At 48.0% G+C, this 15,519-nt stretch overlaps 1 protein-coding gene across 2 annotated transcripts; it reads left to right on the top strand.

Annotated features, from left to right (window-relative positions):
• Positions 1–3,471: 3,471 nt before the first annotated feature.
• Positions 3,472–12,963, top strand: KLHL38 (kelch like family member 38). 2 transcript variants are annotated; one of them, XM_068525728.1, is made up of 4 exons: positions 3,472–3,594; positions 4,058–5,650; positions 10,491–10,596; positions 11,944–12,963. In XM_068525728.1, the coding sequence occupies exons 2-4, from the start codon at positions 4,298–4,300 to the stop codon at positions 12,231–12,233; spliced, it is 1,749 nt and encodes a 582-aa protein (XP_068381829.1). In that variant the 5' UTR covers positions 3,472–3,594; positions 4,058–4,297; the 3' UTR covers positions 12,234–12,963. The 2 variants fall into 2 exon arrangements, with proteins under 2 accessions (XP_068381829.1, XP_068381830.1); XM_068525729.1 differs by lacking the exon at positions 3,472–3,594 and having other exon boundaries at positions 3,823–5,650.
• Positions 12,964–15,519: the final 2,556 nt, after the last annotated feature.

Genomic DNA, 15,519 nt, shown 5'->3' with positions numbered 1-15,519 from the left:
ATCACAAGGAGAGGCAAGGAGCTGAATGTCCTCATTTATCTTAAGTTCCCATATGTTCAGACCCTAAACTAAGACATCTCCCAGAGAAGGTCAGGACATAAAGTTAAGACAAAGAACATAAAACTTTGGGAGACAAATAGATTCATGAATTGAAAGTAGCCGGCTGGGGTTACATGCTATGGGTGATAGATACGTTTTTTGGATTGGGCTTAGTGTTATACGTGTGTGTTTGCTAGGAGGTAAACACCAAGATTATTTGTGTCTTTTCCTGATGTTTAATGTAGAGCCAGAATTCTCCTAGTAGGCCAGGCCAATGGAATGGGGCCTGTCTTTTTTAAACTTTAGAATCCAAAGGATTTATTAAAGTTGGTCAGACATTGAGGCTGCACACCAGGGCTCGTCTGAAGACTTGACAGGGCTGGATTCCAGAAGGTCTAATTAGTTAGAAAACGTAGGGGAAACCAAGATTCCTGCCAATGGGTGGCGCCATGTTAGCTGCCCTCACAACAAACTCTTGGCTTGCCCACTGGCTGGAAGAGAAATAATATAGTCATTTCAGAACAATAAGGAAGTTATTTTTTCCTTGTGCTGACTCCGAGGCCAAGGACTAAAGCACTAGCTTTGGAGTTGAGAAGACCTCAGTTCAGTTCCCAACCTTGAACTTAACTCTTGCTCTGTGGTATAAAGCAATTATTTTACTTTTCACTTCATCATGTTATTGGATTTGATCAAAATGAGGGACATCCAGGGCTGCTCCAGAGCACAGTTTGCATTGCAGTCTAATGGACATGCACCAAGCTGTACATGGCAGCCCTGCTAAACTTATACAGCAGGTGGGGCATGAAGGCCACCCAGCAGAGCTCCCTCTCTTTCCCTAGTCTCCATTCTGTTATGCTCAATTCAGGAACTATATATAATTCACCCTCTATGTGTCAGGCACTGTGCTAGGTGCTGGGGATAGGGAGACAATTAAGACAGTTTTTGCTGTCCAGACACTTCCATTCTAACAAGAGGGACACAAACAGGCAAACATAACTGCAATGAGGGTATGAGGCATGTACGATTGGAAGTGTGCAGAGGGTGTGGAAACAGTACAGAGGAGTACTGAGTACTGAGAAGGTCGAGGAAGACTTTCAGAGATGCTGATATACAAACAACATTTGGAAGGATGAATAGTAGTTCAGACGTGAAAATGGAAAGGACAGCAAAGGGAAGAGCACATACAAAGGCCCAGAAACGCCAACAGAGGGACCTCAGGCCCTTTCAGGAATTTGGCTGCTTGCTCGTACGTCCCCAGTGCGGCTCAGGAGCACAAGAACAGCCACCAGCTCTGAGAGCTGTACAAACAGCTGCTCTCTCCAGCTCCTTGCTTGTACCTCCAAGGGTCTCTGACCCACTTGGCTCAGATCTTTTGCTCCTAATTCTGGCCTCCAGGCGCCTGGCCCCAGTGACATGGGATGGCTATGCTTTCCTGACCTTGATTTTCTTCTGGGCGTGATCTACTCTGTGATCTGCCACTATGAGAGACACTCCCCCTCCCACCATGCTCTGTGGTGCCCTAAAGGCCAGCCCAGCCCAGCCTTCCCAACAGGGACCAGACACATACAAGGATCTGCAAGTTGTCTGAAGGAGCTAGAGTGAAAAATATAAGTGGGACAAGGAAGTGGCAGGAGACCAATATGGTTCCTGCTAAAGAGTATGGATTTGATCCTACAGACGAGGGAGCCACTGAAGGGCATGATGCAGTGGTGGGGGGAGCGTGGAGACTGGCAGATTCTGATTTGTCTTCTTCAGGGTGACTCTGGTGGTGACGGGGTGGATGTACTGGAGGGAGAGACAGGAGCAAGGGGAAAAACAGCGCAGGAGGCTGTTGCAATAGTCCAAGCAAGACTTGAGCAGGAGAGAAAGCTGGGCTTCCCTGCCATTCACTGCTGGTACCTCAATCGGGACCTCCCCGGAGACAAGGGCAGGACAGACCTGGGGTCCCTTTAACTCATCCTGGTTGTTCTATAACCCTCCATCATGGTTCTAACTCTTACATTTGAAGGCTGCATCCTACTCCATCACCATCATTGTTCTCCTCTCCTTCTTCCCCTCCTCCTCCTCCTCTCCCCTCCTCTTCCTCTCCCTCCTCCCCCTCCTCCTCCTCCCTCTCCCCTCCTCCTCCCCCTCCTCTCCCTCTTCCCCTTCCTCCTCCCTCTCCCCTCCTCCTCCCCCTCCTCCTTCCCCTCCTCTTCCTCCCCCCCCTCTTCCTCTCCCTCCTCCCCCTCCTCCTCCTCCCCCTCCGCCTCCTCCTCCCCCTCCTCCTTCCCCGCCTCCTCCTCCCCCTCCTCCTTCCCCTCCTCTTCCTCCCCCTCCTCTTCCTCTCCCTCCTCCCCCTCCTCCTCCTCCTCCTCCTCCTCCTCCCTCTCCCCTCCTCCTCCCCCTCCTCTCCCTCCTCTTCTTCCTCCCCCTCTTCTCCCCCTCCTCCTCCTCCACTCCCCCTCCTCCGCTTCCTCCTCCTCCTCCCTCTCCCCCTCCTCCTCCCCCTCCTCTCCCTCCTCTTCTTCCTCCCCCTCTTCTCCCCCTCCTCCTCCTCCACTCCCCCTCCTCCTCTTCCTTCTCCTTCTTCTTCCTTTCATTCTCTCTCTCTCTCTCCCACCCACCCCCCTCTCCTGGAGCAACATATTTTGCCTCCTTTCTCTAGCACAAGCCTCCCTGAAGGGAGAAAATGGAAAAATAAAACAGAAAAGCAAATCTGAACTATAAAAAACTAACTGAAGAATAGTCAGCAGGGGCCTTGTGAGAAGCAGGTATGACCCACAAGACTACTTACTGCCCTTGCCACTTTAAAACAGAAGCCCCTGTGATAAGGAGGATCAATAAAGGTTTGGTCTTTCCCAAGTCTAGAAACTCTGGGATGCTCCACAAATATTTAAAACAACTTTCATCACAGACACCATCACCTTGGAGCCTGGAGGAGGAACTCTCAGCCCTCTGCAACGATCCTGCCAGCAGACAGTAGGAAATAGAGACCCCCTAAACAACACCCTTGGGCCCATGTTCTGGCTTCCCTGTGACCATCTGCCACCTTCAACTTGCCCAGGACTATCTTCAGTGACTTTCCCTAGGTCACGGCAACCTGTTTACAGACATCTAGAATTCCCAGGCACTTTTAGGACAAGGGACTCGGGATGTGTCCAAGTGGGCAGCAAAGTCTTCTCTAAGAGAAGCCGTTCCTCCAGATCTATTTCTGCCGATGTAAACACTTGCCAAAGAAACAAGGCATGTGGGCATGCGCCGGCACTGCAGGCCCTCGGGTTGCTGCAAAAGGCAACTGGAAAGTCACATGTCATAACAGTGGAAAGTACATATGCAACTATTCTTAGCCCTGGAATGTATACACTGTCTCCCTGCCCAGCAGTTCTTTCACAAAGGTCTAGAAAACTGTGAAAGTACCTTCAGCATAAACAAGTCCAGAATTCTCCCAGGACAAATTATTTGCCAACTGAAGGAAAGGGCTGGGTTTATGGTTTCATTTGGAGCGAGAGGTGGAAACTCTCCGGAGGGACCAGCCGGAGCAGGTATCGGTGGATGTCACTGCAGCAAAACAAGGTAAATAGCTCGAATGTTTAATTCTTCTGCAGGTAGACGGACAGCCAGATGTCATCCAATAAACCTGTCCAGGGTATTGTTTGGTCTCTGCTTTCTATTTATCTCATTTTAAAAACAAAACCCACAAGACTCTGTGAAGTCATGCTTTAAAAAAGAAAAAAAAAATCTCAAAGGTCCACTTTCATCCCTCATTTCTGTCTTGTTACAGAGGCCACACCCCGAGAATGACATGGGGAATGACTAACACCCAGAAAGATGTTTAGATGAGCTTACTAAATAACAGACATGCTGAGAATCTGGAAAAAGGTTCACAGACTTCTGCTGGTCAAATGCACAGACTGTCATCTTGCTTCAGGTTAACATTTCAGACCATGTGACCATTTGCCGCCTTCAACTTGCCCAACTTATCCAACCACCTTCTCTTTTTTGTTGTTTTTCTTTTGTTTTGTTTTGTTTTTCTCAGATTGTCCGCAGATGCTATTTGCCTGTTACCTTTTAGAGTGATCGTAACCAAAAAAAAGAGGTGTCAGCTGTGAGGCCCACGCCACAGGTGGTCTCCCTTTCTGATCTTCCCTGAGCCATATTCTTGGCAATACCCACAGGCGTCTTGGTGAATGGACATAGGTGCTCTAAGTCTTGGAGCCGCCGCAGCTAAACCCTCCAGCACGTGCTCCCTCTTGGGACTTCTCCCCATCTTTGTAGGATGGACGAGGAATCGCCAGATGGGCTGCTCTTCAAAGACCATGACTTCTCCTCTGACTTGTTGAGGCAGCTCAATGGCTTGAGGCAAAGCAGGATCCTGACTGATGTGAGCATCTGCGCTGGGGCCTGGGAGGTCCCCTGCCACCGCAACGTGCTGGCCTCCAGCAGCCCCTACTTCAGGGCCATGTTCTGCAGCAACTTCCGGGAGAGCAGCGAGCCCAAAGTCCAGCTGAAAGGCCTCGACTCTGCAACTCTAGAGCGGATCATCCTGTATGTGTACACGGGCGAGGCGCACATCACAGCGGAAACCGTCCTGCCCTTGATGGAGGCCGCCTCCATGCTGCAGTACCCCAGGCTGCTTGAGGCCTGCTCCTCCTTCCTACAGAGCCAGCTGGCCCCCAGCAACTGCCTGGGCGTGATCAGACTCTCTGAAATCTTCAGCTGTGAGACCCTCAGGAAGAAAGCCAGGGAGGTGGCCCTGACGTACTTCCCAGAGGTGGCCGCATCAGCTGATCTGAAGGAGCTCCGTGCCTTGGAACTGAGAGACTACCTGGGAGATGACGGGCTCTGTGCGGAGGAGGAGAAGGTGTTCGAGGCCCTCATGGTTTGGATCAAGCATGACCTCCAGACCCGGAAGCAATACATGCAGGAACTGTTCAAGCAGGTCAGGCTGCAGTACGTCCACCCAGCCTTCTTCTACCACTTCATCGCCAACGACGCCCTCCTGCAGTCCTCGCCCCCCTGCCAGACCATCTTGGAGACAGCCAAGAGGCAGATGTTTTCTTTGTACAGCACCACCAGTGCCCCGGACCTCCAGCCTCTGTGGCATGTCCCCCCAAGAAACTCTTACCAAGACTTCCTCATCCTCTTGGGTGGAAGGAAGGACAACCAGCAGACCACCAGGGACGTCCTGCTGTACGACGGACAGACCGGCCAATGGCAGAGCCTTGCCAAACTCCCGGCCCGGCTGTATAAGGCCTCGGCTGTCACCTTGCACCACAGCGTCTACCTGCTGGGAGGCATGGCGGTGGGCACGGGTAACAGTGTGCCCAGTCCCAAGGTCTACATCTTCTCCCTGAAGTTCAATCAGTGGAGGCTGGGGCAGCCCATGCTGGCAGCCCGCTACTCCCACAGAAGCACCGCCCACAAGAACTTCATCTTCTCCATCGGGGGGATTGGAGAAGGACACGAGGTCATGGGCTCCATGGAGAGATATGACAGCATCTGCAACGTCTGGGAGAGGATGGCCAGCATGCCACTGGGGGTCCTCCACCCTGCAGTCGCTGTGAAAGACCAAAGACTCTACCTTTTTGGGGGAGAGGACATCATGCAGAACCCTGTGCGCCTTATCCAGGTAAATGGTCCCTCCCACCATGGCTACACATACACACACACGCACACACATATACATACACAAATACACGCATATACACATGCACACATATACACATACATATACACATATGTACATGTACACTGCATACACAAGCACATACATACATACATACATACACACACACACACATACATATAATACATACATATATGCTTGTCAGTTGCAGGGGAAGGAAAAAGGAGAGGGGGAGAGAAGGAAGGAAGGAAGGAAGTTAGTTTAATTTCAGCCAGATTTTATCCATTTATGAATTCTTTTTGTGTAAGATTAATACATACAGAGGTTCATCAAATACATCTAAAGGTTCTACCTAGAACACATCGAATGCCAGCTAGTGAAGTCCTATAGGAATATTGCAGATGCTTCTAACCAAAATCAGTAAGGCTTTAAAAGAAGACTCCCAAGCACTGGTCCATAGTCTGTTACCAAATCCCCTGGAACCTGACCTCAGATCTGCTGAATCAAAACCTCTATGTATGGGGTTTTGACATTTACTGTTTACAAGCGTTTACAGGGGATTCTAAGGCACAGTCAGGTTGTGGAACTCCTGCCTTAAATGACAGGTGGATGCTAATGTCACTGACCAGCTCTCTGAGAAGTGTGATTAATAAAGATCAAAATGTCAGAATATTGGGTGTTTTCCACCTTGACACAAGTTCTAATCTCTGCAGTTCACCTAGATATGAAAAACTTCAAGCCTCTACGTGATATATAAAGATAATCAAGGAGGCCCCTGAGATCTGCTCTGTTCATTTAGAGGAGTTATATTGGGTGCTAACCACAGAGAAGGCCCTGGGGACATGGACATGAGCAGTAAATCCCACTTACCCTCCAGGAGCTTACGAGACAACTGCAATTCAGATGCTGAATAGAGGGGTGCTCTAAGAGCATAAGGGGTGCCCTAAACCAGTCTCGAGGGAATCGGGGAGGGTGTGAGGGTTCAGGGAACTTTGGAGGGAACTCTGTGAGGTTGGTTTAAGCTGACTTGAGCAGAGAGGCAGAGGAAGAGAGGAGGCAGGTGAGGATGAAGAGTGAAAGAGGAGGAGGACGTACAGGGCGGACAGAGGGCTCTGACATGGACAGAGGTGGGCGGGCAGCTTCCCTGAGCAGGTGAGCCTGCGTCTGGAGCAGGAGTCACACTCATCTGCTGAGGGAGGGGTGGCGTTCCCTGGTAAGGGAACAGCTGGCACGAAGGCCCTGAAGCAGAAAGGGGCGCGGCCCTTCACCTGGAGGAGCCGAAAGCATGACCAGGTTGCAGCAAGTCTGTGCGCCAAGGCGGAGCTGGGGATGGTCAGTCCCCCCATAATCTCTCTCAGCCCCCTTCCCAAGCCACGCAAGCAACCCCCTCCACCAGACTGCTGCCCCTGAGACCCTCGTACAGAAATTCAAGAACATTCCTGGGGGGATGAGTGTGGAGATGAGGCTGATCTGGCAGGGCTTTCCAGGCCTTGTCAAGGAATTGGGGTTCAAGCCTAAGAGTAGCAGGGTAGGTGAAGTAGTCAAATTTGCATTTTTAGAATTTCCTTCTGGACGCTTTGTGGAGAAGGCACTGGAAGAGGCCTGAGTGGACAAAGGAAGGAGAGTTGGGAGATTCTTCTAGAAGTCCAGGCAAGGGATGATGGTGGCTCAGACTAAGTTGGTGCCAGTGGAAACAGAGAAAAGTGGTAATTTCAATGCAATCCTTTTCTTGTTTTTCTCTTTCCTTCACTTCTCCAGCCGATATTGTCAACTCTTCCCTGACCATCTAGGCAGATTCTAAGTCTGTTCCAAATCCCACTCATTTACTTGAGCCAAGGGAGACATGTTCTGTTCCCCCTCCAAGCTCTGGCCACACAACACAGGTATAATAAAGAGCTTCTGTGTAAAGCTAGAGCCCCTCCTACATTTTTTTAAAACTATTTTTCAAAATAAAGTCAACAACTATGTTGATGATTTCACATTACAAAATTGATACCTATTCCTAAGAATAAATACAAAGCTCACAAAAGCTTTTAAGCTACCTCATCAAGAAGTGCTTAGGACAATTAAACAAGCTTAAATAGCCAAAAACCAAAAACCAAAACACTAACATGTGAGTGATTCTTTTACACTGCAGTCACGAGAAGGGGAAAATGGGGAAAGTATTAATTTGGAAGCTCTTCTTATCTACTTAGCATTAGCTTTGTAATGGAAATTATACTCATTCAGATATCGTTTAAGATGAATGCTTGGGGTTACTTGATGGGGTAGGTTGGATTTTCAAGTATAGGTTCAAAGATTTCTTCATCGGATGGTTTATCTGCACGCAAGCATTCTTTTTAAGGACTAGACTGCCATGGCTTTACTGTGCAAATTGTGTGTGTACTGTACCTTTCTACCTGGCCTTCTTTCTACCCCTATTGTTGGGTGGCGTTAAGCAAATCCTTTACCATAACAAAGTATCACTTCCTCCATGGGTCAAAGACCATCCTTTGTTGTCCTTGCCTCATCCTCTCTGGCGGTATGGTGAGGATTGTAAACAAATGTTTAATCTATTTTTGAAACCATCCCCAAAGCTAACAGAGAACAGAAAGCCAGGAGCCAATTACTCAAGTAAAATGCAACCAGTGTTTGCTTTTCCTCCAAGGATCTCATGTTTCCCAAGAGTGTTCACTACATATTTGCAGATGAAACCATGAGGCTTGACAGCCATTGTGGTTGCCCCTGTCTCTAGCTGTGGCCTCCTCTATGCTTCACCAACTTTAAGGACTGACAGAGACTTCAAGAGGGCTTCAGTCTTGAAAGTCTGCATCAAGAAAGCCACACTGAAGAAAAGGGAACCGTCCTACACTGTTGGTGGGAATGTAAACTGGTACAGCCACTATGGAGAACAGTATGGAGGTTCCTTAAAAAACTTAAAATAGAGTTACCAAATGATCCAGCAATCCCACTCCTGGGCATATATCTGGAGAAAACCATAATTCAGAAAGATACATGACCCCAGTGCTCATTGCAGCACTACTTAACACTAGCCAAGACATGGAAGCAACCTAAATGTCCATCAATAGATGAATGAATAAAGAAGATGTGGTATATATATACAATGGAATATTATTCAGCCATAAAAAAGAATAAACTAATGTCATTCACACAACATGGATGGACATAGAGATTATCATACTAAGTGAAGTAAGCCAGACAGAGAAAGACAAATATCATATGACATTGCTTATCTGTGGAATCTAAAAAAAAAAACCAAAAAAAAAGATACAAATGAACTGACTTACAAAACAAAAACAGACCCACAGATATAGAAAACAAACTTATGGTTATCAAAGGGGAAAGCTGGGGTGGCAGGGGGATAAATTAGGAGATTGGGATTAACATATACACACATATATAAAATAGGTAACTAACCAGGACCTACTGTATAGCACAGGGAACTATACTCAATATTTTGTAATAATCTATAAGGGAAAAGAATCTGAATTCAGTTATATATATATATATATATATATATATATAAATAGAACTGTATCACTGTGCTGTTCACCTGAAACTAACACAACATTGTAAATCAACTATACTTCGATTTTAAAAATCTATAAAAGGGACTTCCCTGGCGGTCCAGTGGTTAAGACTCCACGCTTCCACTGCAGGGGACACGGTTTTGATCCCTGGTCAGGGAATTAAGATCCCACATGCTGCGGGGCACAGCCAAAAATACAAACCATCAACAAATATCTTTAAACACTACTAATACTGAAATAAAAGCAAATTAAAATAGTAAATGCTTTTTTTTAATCTATTAAAAAAAAAAAAGAAAGAAAAGCCACATCTCCATGGCCCCAAGCAGAGCCATGAGTGTGGTGGATAAAGGCATGGATTCTGGGTTCAATCAGACCAGCTCTTCTACTACGCTAGCTGTGTGACCTTGAGCATGTCATTTCACCTCTCTCAGCCTCAATGGTCTAATCTGGAAAATAGAGGGAAGTAATGGTATCTACATCATAGGATGGTTGTGAAGATCCAATTTGGTAAAATGATAAAATATAAGGCCTTCAATATGGTGGCACAAATATTTTGTACAGAAAGAATTTCCAGTCAAGAATATTGGAATATTTTGTTCCTTCGTTTCTCATATGAAGTCCATCCTATATCTCTTGTGCTAAATTCTGCCAGTAATGAACTAATTGGCATTAGACATTTAAACTTTAAACTGAGGGATCTAACAGGAGCACGTGTTCTGGGAATCATGATTTGCTACTCTATTTCAGACCAAGGCCAAGGAATCCTGCCTCCACCTCTTTGCTCTTTCTTCCTTTTCTCATGCTTACTTTTTTCTAGGATTCTAATGACTTTAAGGCATGACCTGCTGTTCAAAAGCCTTCCTCCTTTAACCCCAAATTTATTCTTGGCCCTAAGAGCCTCTCGGATACACTGGAACATTTAGAAATTTAAACATGAGCCAGAAATAAAAATGATTGAAAAATCACTGGTTTTACGCATGTCCAAGTTGCTCCATTTCTCATTGAAAGGAAAGAAATGTCCCAAGCAAGGTAAGCAAACACATACTACAAACACTTAACTCTCGGTCCATTCCATAGACACACAGCCACTGAGCTCACAGGGCCACATAAAGACCAATTTCTGGGAACATTTTTCTTTCTGTTATTTAATTACATTTTGTTTACTGATAGTAAGATAACTACATTTTAAGAACCGGGAAAAAAAGTGAAAAGAAAGAGAAATCACCGCCCTTTCACCCTCTTAATTACTATTTCTATCTTTTAAAAACGTTATCACTTTAAAATGCAGTGCCGTGATTATATTCCTCTGTCAGGTTTATCACATTTCCAGAAACACGTGGTTCAAAATGGAGACGAGAATGATCAAGAATGTATGTGCGCCTGCCGTGGTACTTGGGGAGCGGATTGTCATCGTGGGAGGTGAGTTTTAACAGAAGATCGAGAGGCTGGACACGAACTTGGCAACTCCCATGGGAAAACGGTCACTGATGTTTTTCTACGAGACAGTCTTTTTTTATAAATTTATTTATTTATTTATTTATTTATTTATTTATTTATTTATTTATTTTTGGCTGCGTTGGGTCTTCGTTGCTGCGCGTGGGTTTTCTCTAGTTGTGGCGAGCGGGGGCTGCTCTTCGTTGCGGTGCACGGGCTTCTCATTGCGGTGGCTTCTCTTGTTGCGGAGCACGGGCTTCAGTAGTTGTGGCTCGCGGGCTCTGGAGCGCAGGCTCAATAGTTGTGGCGCACGGGCTTAGCTGCTCCGTGGCATGTGGGATCTTCTTGGACCAGGGATCGAACCCATGTCCCCTGCATTGGCAGGTGGATTCTTAACCACTGCACCACCAGGGATGTCCCAAGACAGTCTTTTTAAAAGCGCATAACTGAACCACTTTGCTCTACACCTGAAACTAACACAACATTGTAAATCAACAATTCCCCAATATAAAATAAAAAATAAATTAAAAAAAAAAATTAAAGTATACCCATCCAACTAGGGGAGTGTGGATGACTTGACAAAGCTCTTTTCTCATCCAGAAGTTTCTCCCTGTCAAACAAGGAATGAAATAATGAACCTATTTCACAGAGTTGTGATCATAAAATGTGCTCATCTATCTAAACCACTTAGCACTATCCCAGACCCGGGGCAAATACTCAAAAAAACATTTACTGTTGTAAATAAGATTAGCTGCTAAGGGATAATTTCTCTGTAATTGTAGTATAATACTATGGTTAAGAGGGCTGGTTTGGGGGTCAGATAGACCTGGGTTCAAATCCTGACTCTGTCACTAACTGGCTGTACACTCTTAGGCAAGTTATTCATCTCTTTGTGCCTCTGTGTGCTGATCTGTAAAATGGGGATCAGAAGAGTACCCACCAGATAGGGCTCTCGTGGGGACCCACTTCTGAGTTCCCAAAGGCTCCGTCTTGGGATTGTTAAAGCTCTTGGATGAGCATACGAGAAAGATGAAAAAGCTAACGAGGCTGAGAAGGCCACTGGAATCTCTGCTCTCAATCTAAGAACGAACGACATAAGTGTTGCCCTCACTTCGAGTTAAGATGCAGAGACTGAAGTCAGATGGATCTGGGTCCAAATCCCAGCTCTGCCACACACAAGACCTTGGGCAGGTTACGGAAACATTCCACGCTTTAGCTCAGAGGCCAGCCTCAGGGTTAGGCGATGACAGAGATCAGACAGGTCCCCGGACCGCTGACCTCCAGTCCCAAATAAGCATCACTGACCTTGTCGATATGCCATTTGGTTTTCAGGTTACACAAGGAGGATCCTTTCTTATGACCCTCAGTCCAACAAATTTGTCAAATGCGCAGACATGAAAGACCGGAGGATGCACCACGGGGCCACGGTGATGGGGAACAAGCTCTACGTGACGGGTGGGCGGCATCTGACCACAGACTGTAGCATCGAGGACTCGGCCTCCTTCGACTGCTACGACCCTGAGACCGACACCTGGACGTCCCAGGGGCAGCTGCCTCATAAGCTCTTTGACCATGCCTGCCTCACTCTCCGGTGCATCCCCCACCCCTCCACCATCCCCTGAGGCCCACGAGAAACTGAGAAGTCATCTGTCCTAGTCAAGATGCTCTTGTTGCAAGAGACAGAACCCAACTCCAAAAAGCTTAACCCTGGAAGGGTGCAGGGAGAGCTCACAGAACGGAAAGTTCCAGAGCCTGGAGGCCTGGGACCAAGCATACGGTTGACAGAACACTGTCTCTCTGTCTCTGTCTCTATCTCTGTCTCTGCCTCTCTATCTTTTCTCTCTCCCTTTCCCTTTCTCCATCCCTCCTTCTCTACCTCATCTCTGTTAGGCTCTACTCTACAAATAAGCTTCTTTATCCACACAGTGTGAGAACAATGGCAACTGATAAATCCAGACCCACACTCTCTAGCTTGGCATCTTCGGGAAAGAACTTTACCATTATCCATATAATAACTGCCTCCCAAAACGATGCTGATTGGCCCTTTTTGAACTCCATGCCTCCCTCTTGAGCCAATCACTGTTTCCAGATTGTGCTACTAGAGTTGGCTTGTCCTGGGTCATGTCTCTACGGGCAGAGGTGGGGTTAATGGTTGTCATTGACAACCTATCTGAACTGCGTATAATGGGATAGAAATGGTTCCCCAAAGCAAGAAATAAATGCTGAGCTGATTAAAAACCACATCTTCCCAGAACATCACAGAAATTCAGAATGAGAGGGCAAAGACACCCAAGAGGGTTTCTGGAAGCACTTGGTCCAGGTGGCAGCAAGAGCAATTGCCATGACTGTGTTTCTCTGCATTCTAGGATGTAGTGCATTGGAATTCCAGAAGAGTATGTGAAACTCAGTATCCAGTGTTTGCAAAATTGTCTGCACCAGCAGAATAAAGTGTGTTTCTGGTGCCAAATGATGTTTTCCTCTAGCCTCTGTGGAGCAGTAAACCTACAGAATTAAGCAAGATTTTCAATTTGGTAAATGTTATGAGAATTGCTGTTCTGAGGAAAGCCAACAAATTCCTTCAGAGATTACAGCAATTACGGCCCTTCCAATGCCAGGGCTGACTTTCCCTACGGCCCTCTTTGTCTCAAAGAGCCTCCCACACTGGCTCAGTCCCAAACTCGGGAATTAACTGAAGCTGCTAGCACATTACAATCACCTAGGAAGATGTTTGAAAATGGGGCCACGCCCCATTCGGGATGCACAGACAGGGATTCTCAGAGGTGGGACCAGAGCTCTGTGTTTTTGAAAAGCATCCCAGATCATTGCAATGTACGTGCAGTGAGGTCGAGAACCGCCCCCCGCTCAGCTGCGGGCACAGAAGACCTTCACCTGCTGGTCCCATCCCCATCCTGGCCTGGCCCCCCACCCCCAGCCCAGCAAGGGAGGCGAAGTCCTCTCCCCACCTGGGATGAGTGTTGCCGCCCTGAGCCTGGCACCACGGTGCCCCCAAGCTGACGCCTTCCTCCCCGTCCAGCTCTCCACGTCCACGTTCTGGACTTTTCCTTTCTTCCTAGTTTGTATTTTTTGCGCTCTTTCTCCTGCTGGGGTCTGAAGCTCTGCCCTGCTCCCCAGACCACTTGGTTGTGGTCCAGACACCCTCCCCAGATGATCATCCTGGATGCTGTCGCCTGAGCTGTTGGCTGGCCTGATTTCAGCCTCTTCTCTTTGTTCAGGCTCTCGATCCCCCCTCTCCCTGAAACTGTACTTGTGAAAGTGACCAGTGACTCCGACAGTGCCTACACGGCAGCCCATTTTCACTTCTTGTCGGACTTGACCAGTCGGCAGCATATGACCCACTGACCCTCTCTCCATCCTGAAATACCTTCCTCTCGGCCTCTGGGATACCACCTTGCTCCTGCTTCTCTTTCTTCTCCCTGCAGTTCATTCTCGTCTCCTTGTTTCCCTGGCAAATACGTGGTGGCTGACTCACCCCCGTGCTCAGTCCTGAGAACGTTTTTGTATCTACTCTCACTCCCGGGGTGCATGAGCTCTCCCAGCGCATGGCTTTCCACACTGTCCCAACGCTGCTGACTCCGGACTCCACTGCTTGCCCTACGTCTCCACATCAGTGTTAAGTAGACACCTCAAACTAAACATATTCAAGGTCACTCTTTCCTCTCCAAGACAACTCCTCCCATAGGCTTCTCCACTCTGGGACAGAACAATACCTTCTCCCAGTTTCTCAGGCCCAAAGCCTCAGACACTACTCTTGGCTCTTTCTCTCACACTTCACTCCGTTTGTTCCAAGAATATGCAGAGACCGACCGCGTCTCACCACCCATAGCTCTGTCTCTGGTCCCAGCTGCCATCTTGACTCAGCTGGACCATCACCGTCATTTCTTCACTGGTCTCTCTGCTGCCACCTTTGCCCCTGAACCTCTTCTCAACACGGCAGCCTGTGTGATCTTTCACACATATAAAAAGTAAGTCAGAATAGGTCATTCCCCTGTTCCCTCCAAAGCCTTCCCAGCTGTCTCAGACCACCTGCTGGGAACTGCAAGCTTGCTCACCCACCGGCCCTGCCACCTCTCTGTTCTCGGCTCCTGGCCTCATCTCCCACCATGTACCCCTCTCCCTCAGCGTTAGCCTCCAGCTCACACGTTCCCAGCAAGTCTCCACTTTCTGTTTCCACCCTTGCTGTGCCCTCCACCTGAAAACGCTGGCCCCAGTTCATAACCACGTGGTTCGCTCCCTAACGTCCCGCTCAGAGATGGCTTCCCTGACGGCCCTCATCTGATCCATCAACAGGTCCTGTCCGCGACACCCCTGAAATAGACCACGAATACCTCCAGCCCCTCTGTCTTCAGTGCGGCTTCTCTGAGTGCAGCCGTCCTCACCTGCTACCAGCCTCCTAACAGACTCACTGCTTCCACCCCTGTCCCTCTGAGCCTTCCTCAAATAACAGGTATTCTTTCTAAAACACGGACCTGATCGTGTTACTTTCCTGCTTAAAATGATGTTGAGTCTTCCAGAGACATTTGCCCGAAGCCCCCAATCCTCCAACTAGCCTCTAGGGCCTTCCATGACCCAGCACCTGCCTATCTCTCTGCCCTCATCTGTTGCTACTCCTCTTCCCCACCCCCCACCCCCGCAGTCATCTCTGCTTCAGTCATCCTTTATTAGCCCCCCTCCTCTCTCTTGCCACAGGGCCTTTGCACTTGCTCTTGCCCCTGCCTGATACACACCTCTCTCACCTCTTCACCTAATGTAATTTCAATTTATACCTGACACTCCAGATTTAAAAAGTCACTGCATCAAGGAGGCCCTCCATGCCCCCTGCCGCCCCAGCCTGGGTCAGCTCTCCTATATGTCCCCTTTGAGACCCTCACCCTATTTGTGATGACTTGA

The sequence above is a fragment of the Eschrichtius robustus genome, chromosome 17 (genome assembly GCF_028021215.1).
Source record: "Eschrichtius robustus isolate mEscRob2 chromosome 17, mEscRob2.pri, whole genome shotgun sequence".
Classification (NCBI taxonomy): domain Eukaryota; kingdom Metazoa; phylum Chordata; class Mammalia; order Artiodactyla; family Eschrichtiidae; genus Eschrichtius; species Eschrichtius robustus.
Note: the sequence above shows the minus strand (reverse complement) of the source record. Positions and strands in the feature narration are given on the sequence as shown.